The sequence below is a fragment of the Cyclopterus lumpus genome, chromosome 17 (genome assembly GCF_009769545.1).
Source record: "Cyclopterus lumpus isolate fCycLum1 chromosome 17, fCycLum1.pri, whole genome shotgun sequence".
Classification (NCBI taxonomy): Eukaryota; Metazoa; Chordata; class Actinopteri; order Perciformes; family Cyclopteridae; genus Cyclopterus; species Cyclopterus lumpus.
In genome coordinates this window covers 21,607,600-21,615,769 of record NC_046982.1, presented here as the reverse complement: position 1 = coordinate 21,615,769, position 8,170 = coordinate 21,607,600, and the positions used below count along the sequence as shown (strand labels likewise).

Here is an 8,170-nt window from a genome sequence, read left to right as displayed (position 1 = left end):
AGGTGAGCGGCTCCAGACCGGCGTGGATCAGGTACGACTTCTGAGGCTTCTTGTCGTTCTTCTCTGCAGGAAGAAGAAGAAAAAGAAAATCCTATTTTTAAATATGTGCCGTAATTTTTCTGAATACTCGGCTGGTTCGATTAAAATCAAGGGATGTCGTCATATTCTCTTATAAATTTAATGTGACATTCCTAATGGATCCAGATGCGGAGAGACTAGATCTGGTCAAATTGTGGACGCTTTAACGAAGTTAAAAGTGACAGTAAATGTAAAACACACAAAATAATCTGTACATTTTCTCGGTCACAATAAATACCGTTTCAACTCTCAAAAACAAAGCGGCATCGTGGAACTCTCTCTGTCGTTAATCGGTGGCCCAGATCTACATTTTAATATTTGAATAACGCACCGGCTGCCGGCCATCAACCGGCGAAGCGCTTCTCTCACCTTTACAGTACTGCAGCACCGTCTCCATCGCACACTTCCTGTCCGAATCCCAGCGGATGCGAGCCGAGCCGGTGCTCTCGCTGCCCTGAGGCCACCAGCCCTGCCACAGGTAGACCTCGTGGAGGTTATCCACCAGGAACAGCGCTGACAGAGAGAGGGGGGGGGGGGGGGGGGGGAGACACCGACGTCACTACGTGATGTCGCTTTGAGGGCCAAAGTTCTGCTAACGGTTCGCGATCCCGGGCCTCACCGGGTTGTTGCGGTGCGTTGTACAGGTCTTCCTGCAGGAAGGGCAGCGAGCTGACCAGGTCCGGAGCTCCGGACGGGTGGAAGGACTCGCTCGCCACGAAGTCTCCAGATGTGCTGCTCAGCTGGAAAAGACGTGGGGTGAAGTTGAATTTCCCCGGATCTGAAAAAGAAGAAATCGGTAAAAAAAAAAACGACGGCCTTCAAGTTCCACGTGATAATGTAGCACTTTTTATATGCCTCGTCTTGATCTCGACTGGTTGTCGATCGCATATGGTCCTTTTGTTGTTAGGGCAACGTGTCCGACTGTTTAAGACAACAATAAAGTTACTTTAATTTTTCGTGTTGATTCTGGCGGTCCCTGTGGACAAAAAAGGAAGTGTTTCCAAGCACCAGAGTCTCAGTAGTCTCATCTGCCCCGCTCAGCTCTGGTCCAGGTTCTCCAGTGCCTCCCTTCCTTGGGTGGGGCCCAGAAATACGGCCTGGGTCTCCAATAACAAGCATTAAGGAAAACTATTGAGGAATCTCCTCGCTGAGGGTCTGGTTCACTTACGTAGGTCACAAAGAGGCACCGATGTCCAAATCGAGACATTCAAAACCAGTTAAAAGTTCCTTTTGAACAACGATGCATTTGAGGCTTCTGGCTTTCACCGTGACATTTAAGACGTGTGTGTCATGAAGTAACAGAGGTACCTTGCAGCATGCAGTCGTAGGCCTTCCGGTCCTTCCTCCCCAGCGCCTCCCAGAAGCCCGGAGGCTCCGCTCCCTCATCACACTCGTGGATGGTCACCTGACTGCTGCTGTGGAGACCCGCCTCCAGAGGACACCTGAGAGAGGGAGACGGAATTCGTGTTGTCGTGGCAACCGAAGAACCCCACCGGCGGTCCTAATTTAAATCAGTGTCGGTATCTTGAAAAACTCACTGATCTTTGATCTTCAGTGCGGCCGTGTTTCCCACGTCGCGAGTGTGCACCTGCGTCTTGCTGCCGTGCCACAGGTAGATGATGGCCTTGTTGACGTTGAGCAGGATCATGGAGGCTCTGGAGCGCAGGCTGCTGCAGTGGCACGCCACCTCCAGCAGGTGGCCCTCCACCGGCACCTCGCCCCGCACGCAGTACAGACGCCACTCACCTGGGTGCAGACGGGGGCGGGGTTAAAGTTATCTAGTTACCTCATAATGATAACAACAACAACAACGTATGTCCTCCGCGTTCGTGGCAGTAAAACCTTTGCAAGAAAAGGCATAATTCTATTCGAATGGTGATGATAATTGTCATTTTGAAGCCTTCTCAAGACTTTAATGCTTCCTAAACATACTGCGTATATTTGTATTCCAAAAATGGCCACTTGAACTATTTTGGCACAAAGGTTACAATAAAGGTAAAAACTATTGTCCTGGTAATGTTGAGGAATTAAATGAATAACTGGAAGAAGAAGCAGATTAATAAAACTGTTTACTCTGAGCGTTCTCCTCCTCCTCTTCCCTCTTGCCGGCGTGGACGATCATCCCTCCGTTGAAGCACTGCAGGAAACACGGAGGCTCCTTTCCTTGCTGCACCTGGACCTGGAACGGAGAAGACACGGGGGAAACCAGCTATGAACCACAATGCAAACAAAAACACTATATTAATGAGGTTCTGCGATAAGCAGGAAGCTGGAGAACATCTGGATATCCTTCTTCATTGACTCAGGACGCTACAAAAACAGCGTTGAGGCTCATTTTGTGATACAGGGAGTCTGGCGTAGTTTCCACCATTTGTCCTCGTTCCCCCGTACCTGCGCCCCTCGTTCCTCGTCCAGCTCCACCGTCATCAGCGCCGAAGTTCCCTTCTCGCTGACGGTGGAGTGGCGACCCTGCCAGAAGAAGTAGCAGCACTTCTCCTTCCCCGGCCCGCTGCTCCTCGCCTCGGGGTTCTGCCTGCGACCGACTGACACGCGACAGAAAACGTCAAACAAAAAAATACTCACTTTGAATTTTGTAATAATATTATTGCAAACTAAATTGCGTCCGCGGTGTCTGACCCGAGGTGTTGAACATGTACTTCCACTTGACCACGTAGGCGTCGCCCTCGTGGAACTGGCCGATGCTCTGGCGCGGCAGGCGGCTGTAGTCGAACTCCAGGATGTGCCAGACGTCCACCGACGCCGTGGCGACCTCCTGAGTCCTCATGCGGTCCTCGGTCTGCACCGGGCCGTGGCCGCGGCCGACGTTCAACCCGTCCAGGATGGTGGAAGTGGACGACCGGAGAACGGGCAGCATCAAGGTGGCGTCGTACGCCCGGCGTTCTCGCACCGGGGCCTCCTGAGAGAAGACGCAAAGATCACAGGTAGGATTTCATGACGTGATGATGACTTCCTGCCCGATCTCTTGTGACTATTTTAGCTGTCAATGGTAACAACTGGGATGCTTTGTTCAGGCATGTGCTCTCTCATCCCTGTACCTTCGGCTCAGGTACGAGCTCGCCGCCTTCCTTTGGTGTTGGCGACTTGGCTTCGGTCCAGTCCACGAACTTCTCCTTGAACAAGATGGTCTCGTTGTGCTCCGTCACCCTGCCGAATATCGCCCAATCAGGACGGCCCTGGCCCTTCCTGTCGACGGGCAAAAAAGAGAAAAGATGTCAAGATTAAACTTTGTTGTTTGTTTGTTTGTTAAATAAAAGAATACAGTTTCAGTTTCATTTAGATATAGTTTATAATCACTGTTGCTAAAATACGAAGACGCAGATTGTAGCAATAATGTCGTCACTCACTGTTGTTATGTTGCTTTTGCTTTATAAATAAAGTTATTATTATTATTATCATCATCAAGAGACTATTTAAAGAGGAAATCATTTAAAGTAATAAGGGTCCTGGTAAGAACAGAATGTGTGTATGTGTGTTCTTGTATTAGGGATGTTGTGGGGACATGAATGCAGTCACACAGACATTATGGGGACTCACTTCCCATCTGGGGACAATAGTTGATCCCACCAATTACTTATGAGTTAAGACTTGGCTTTGGGGTTCAGTGAGTTTAAAATGTGGGTTAAGAATGATCCTAAAATGTCAATAAACCCACCTGGGTATGAGCATGTTGCAGCCTCCAGGATCCAGTGGGTTGATGTCACAGCAGGTGTAGTCAAACGTCCCGTTCCAAAGGTGTTTGGCGAGCTGGAAGGCCACTTTCCTCTGGGCCAGAGTCACCTCTTTACCGTGCCACACATACACCTCACTGCCGAAGTCAAACACCAACACCTGCAGCACCACGGACACAGCGGCAAAGCAGCGTGTTAACTAAGAGCTACGCGGAGGTGTGTATGTGGACAGTGCTCTTTTAGAAAAAACTCCATGTATATGTTTATACATGCATGTTGTACCATGGTCAGTGTTACTGCAATAGAAATAGGTAATACAATATAAAATCCTTCCTTAATATGCAAAAATAAGCAATGTAACGGCACTCGGAGTTCGGCCCCACCATGCCGATCCCATTTAGATTTATTTTCAGCAGCAGCAGTGCACAGATGGATGTGGGAGGTGCTCGTCGCGGCACCTGCTGTTGCTAAGCGACACATTTAAAACCGGCGAGAAGCACGGAGCTCCTCTTAAAGACACCGACGTGTTAGAAATATTGATTTTTGAGAGCTCGGTGCCCGACAGGAACGTACTGTACGTCTTCAAGGTACTTATATTATATTATATCATATTATGGCATGATGTGAAGTTACATACTGTGATGACGCCGCGTTGTCACGCATAGTTTGAGGACTACGTGGATCCAGGTTGATTACTGTTGCAACACTGAGAATCTATTTCCTAACGTTAAATAAACTAATATATCAAAAGAACTTCAATAGCTGGAATATATCAATTTGAGCGTTTATGTCAATTTATATCAAATTCACTCACTTTCAAGGACTTCTACCGTGTAAATAAAGGCAGTGGGAGCGAGAGGGACGGTAGATCTGGACGAGGAGGAGGAGGGGGAGGATATTTGTTCAAATACCAATCTTTCTCTAGACAACCACCACCAAAAGTCACCACTACTGCTCGCAGTGTAACGAGTTAATCTTCCAAACCAGGTCAAAAACACTAGAATAGTCCCACTGACCTCCTTGGGCGCCAGCAGAGAGCTGCGAGGGACCTTCCCCCACTCGTCGTCGTCGGGAACCAGTTTGTCGTCCAGCAGTCTGAAGATGCAGTTGGTTTCCACGATGGCGTTCTCGAACCGCTCGTCCTCCTCAGGTGGTCCGGCCGCTGTCGGCACAATGAGACGGACGTGAGTGACGTCAGTGCGCCAGAAAGTGTCGACAGGGCATTTGTACACATGTGGAGAGCGACCCCCCCCCCACCCCCCCCCCCCCCCCAGACCCTGAACCCACTGAGGCCCAGCCTTACGTTGGTGAGCAGCCTGTCCGCCGAGGATCGCCCAGAACTGCTGGGTATCTGGACCCTGTGGGTTGACCCCTTCCTCGATGGTCTGCACCTGGCTCGCCCTGCAGCCCATGTCCTTCTTCGTGTGGATGAAGGTGGCCAAATCCATTGCCTACGAGCCAGAAACAACGTTGTTCTTGATTTATTCTCCATCTCTTGACCTCGACTACGTCCTGTGCTTCACTTCTACGCACAAACTCTGAGAAAAAGGTGCAACTCCCAACAACCGAGTCAGAATCTGGGGACGACTTGAGGTTACTGGGAACGAACTTGGCTGACTCATGATCAGGTTTCTGTGCATAGAAATCACAATAAAATGAGTGAACTGAACCCGGAGGCGGTGCAGAAACACAAATGTTTATTACAAAGTGTCTAGACAGACGTCCTTTGGGGATTTGTTCGAGCTGTAGCCTGAAAGCATGTGTTGGATGAGGAGCACAGATGGGCATACGTGTGTATTACTGTGTGTATTACTATGTGTGTGTGTGTGTGTGTGTGTGTGTATGTGCAGGGAATGTAAATGAGAGGCAGGCCCCAACATTACAGCAGTAGCCTGGATTCTAGACGTGCAAACCAAAGCTCTTGAGGGCGCTCGGTGAAGCTTCCTAGCACAGGTGCGGGCGCTCACCTTGGCCTTCTCGATGACGTTTGAGAACTCTCCCAGCCAGACGACGCAGCGCTCCGGAGTCACCAACAGGAAGCAGTCGCCGCTGTTCAGCGACGACGCTCTCGGCTCCACCAATCGGGTCTGAACGTGACGACGACCTGATTTATAAAGACAGAGTGCAATTAAGCCCCGCCCAGATCGGAGGAGAAAAGGTGCCCCCTTGTCACTTACTAGCAAAAGACAGCAAAATGTCTAAAAGCTGCCGTGTGGAGGGATGAACTACCAACAGGGTAAATAACCCAGAACTAAAAAACAAGCCTTTAAGTTGACAAAATCGAGGCATCGGCAGGAAAAATGGGGGAAACTGAAGGATATCCTCTTTTTTTTTAACACGTAGCTAACATTAACATCATCATTTCAGGAGATGCTAACATAAATAATCCTTTGGCATGCTGAAATCTCGTGATTTTCACGTGCTTACAAGTATTTTGTCTTTGCGTTCGGTTCTGATTTGTTAGATGAGAAGATCCACCCTCGTAAATATAGTTAGCTTAGCACAAAGACTGGACAGCCTCGCTCTGTCTGAAGGGAGCAAACAACTTCCATCCATACACACAGATTGTCAGTGGGCATGGTGTTGGCATCAGTCCAGGTTTTAATTAAGGCTTGACATCGAGCATCAGTCTAAACCCCTTGAAAGTAAAGGAAGTGGAAGGGGAGGAGCCTTATTTTACCTTTGACCTGCATCAGCATGAGGTTCTTGTATGGCACGGCGCTGTTGTTGGACATCTGCTCGGAGATGTTAACGCTGCGCAGATTCACGCTGCTGAAGTTCTCTTTGCTGGCCAGACCTGCCAGAGCCGTGTCGGAGTACTCGGAGGATTTATTCACTGAAATGAGCGAGTACAGAAACCTTCATCATAACCTTCAGGGGTAGAAAAATAGCATAAATGCTTCATTGAACTTTAAAAAAATGCAAATAAACCAGTGCAGTGAACACTGGTCCAGAAGTTAGGCTGAGGCTGCGTTCCAATTAGTACCGTTTACCCAATAAAAACTAAAAAAAGAGACAAACAACGTGACATGTCGTCATGCCGGTTGGCCACGCTTACCCTCGCTCTTCTCGGCCTTCATCCTCTTGCTCTCCAGCTGCGCCACGTTCAACCTCTGCTCCGTGTACTCGTGTCTGATGTCCTCTCTGGCCGCCAGCATCTTCAACGGGTTCCTGGACGCCTGGACGTTCCTGGACGGACGCACCGACCGCTTGTGCTGCATCATGGCCGAAGTCAGCCTGCGGAGGGGGGGGGGAGAAGAGAAGCGTGAGCGCTGTCTGATACGTTTGACCTCTATCCAGCCGGCCCCTCGAAGCCCTCTTTGTGTATTTACTTGGGGCCCTGAGAGCCAAAGATGGCGTCGAAATCTGCGTTGATCTCGATCCTGGTGGGCATGCGCGGGAATTCAGCGACGCGCCGGTAGAACTTGGAGAAGATCTCGTCGTCCAGCTTCATCACTTCCTTCACCGCCTTCTCGGTGACCGTGATGGTGGTTTCCTGCAGACCTGCCACTGAGCCACAAAAGGACCGGCTACGTTAGCCTTGAAGACAACAACAAGGGAACAAGTTGCCCCCCAAAAAACAAGCCCAAATAAGCCCTTTTCTTTTTTTTTTGAGATCTACGAAGATGACTCAAAACAGGTCCATACCTTTGCTATTCAGACGTCCCAAGAAGCTCTCCAACTTGTCTAGTTTCTTGTCCGTTTCCATGTCTGATCTGGCCTCAATTTCTACAAGTGAAATAATTAAATGTTATGCGGGGACATGCAAGATAAAATGATCTTGAACCAACTACAGTAACGGACCATCATTTGGTCTGTTTCAAAATTCAATTGTAAACCACACTGGTGCATAAGTCCTCTGACTTGTACATATATTTAGCGGAGGTGGCCAGCGACGACGGATCCGTCTCACCCTCTTGAGGTTTGTTGACAGCCGGCATGCTGCTCTTGAGTTTGGTGGAGACCGGCGACAGGATGGGACTGATAACCGAGGAGGAGGCAGCCAGGCCTGCGGACACACGGACGGAGACACGAGATGGGACGTTACATTCACTAACATGTAGACCGTGATTACGAGTCAGTCAGGTTTTCTCCACAGATGATCGTACTGGGCATAAAGTGCATTTTGTCGGTGCATATTTCACACAGCGGAGATGTGTGGATGACAGCGGGCTCACACTGACCTTTCTTGACCATACGAGCGGCCACGGTGTACTGGGTGGAGTCGTTGGCGGCCCCTCTGCCCTTTGTCTTCCAGGCATCCTCGCGGATTGAAATCAGCTGTTTCCTCTCCTCGATGGACATCTGGGCCTCGATCTCCTCCCCCGTCTTCTGCACAGACGGAGAGGACCATCAGAAAGACCCGTCACGTTGTGAAAGGATCTTAAAAATCAATGCCAGAG

General features: G+C 49.6%; 1 protein-coding gene across 1 annotated transcript in view; it reads right to left on the bottom strand.

The window, feature by feature from the left end:
* LOC117746022 (supervillin-like) overlaps positions 1-8,170 on the bottom strand; it is a 30,355-nt gene that overhangs the window by 3,677 nt on the left and 18,508 nt on the right. Inside the window, exons 21-39 of the mRNA XM_034554769.1 lie at positions 7,952-8,099; positions 7,681-7,776; positions 7,416-7,496; positions 7,100-7,277; positions 6,826-7,004; positions 6,448-6,603; positions 5,735-5,871; positions 5,071-5,218; positions 4,784-4,929; positions 3,752-3,927; positions 3,135-3,282; positions 2,716-2,995; positions 2,470-2,621; positions 2,152-2,257; positions 1,617-1,824; positions 1,387-1,520; positions 698-856; positions 448-591; positions 1-63 (exon numbers count right to left, since the gene is read on the bottom strand). The exon at positions 1-63 is cut by the window's left edge and continues 59 nt beyond it. Coding sequence (XP_034410660.1) covers positions 1-63; positions 448-591; positions 698-856; positions 1,387-1,520; positions 1,617-1,824; positions 2,152-2,257; positions 2,470-2,621; positions 2,716-2,995; positions 3,135-3,282; positions 3,752-3,927; positions 4,784-4,929; positions 5,071-5,218; positions 5,735-5,871; positions 6,448-6,603; positions 6,826-7,004; positions 7,100-7,277; positions 7,416-7,496; positions 7,681-7,776; positions 7,952-8,099 — 2,839 coding nt within the window. The remainder of the gene's footprint in view (positions 64-447; positions 592-697; positions 857-1,386; positions 1,521-1,616; positions 1,825-2,151; positions 2,258-2,469; positions 2,622-2,715; positions 2,996-3,134; positions 3,283-3,751; positions 3,928-4,783; positions 4,930-5,070; positions 5,219-5,734; positions 5,872-6,447; positions 6,604-6,825; positions 7,005-7,099; positions 7,278-7,415; positions 7,497-7,680; positions 7,777-7,951; positions 8,100-8,170) is intronic.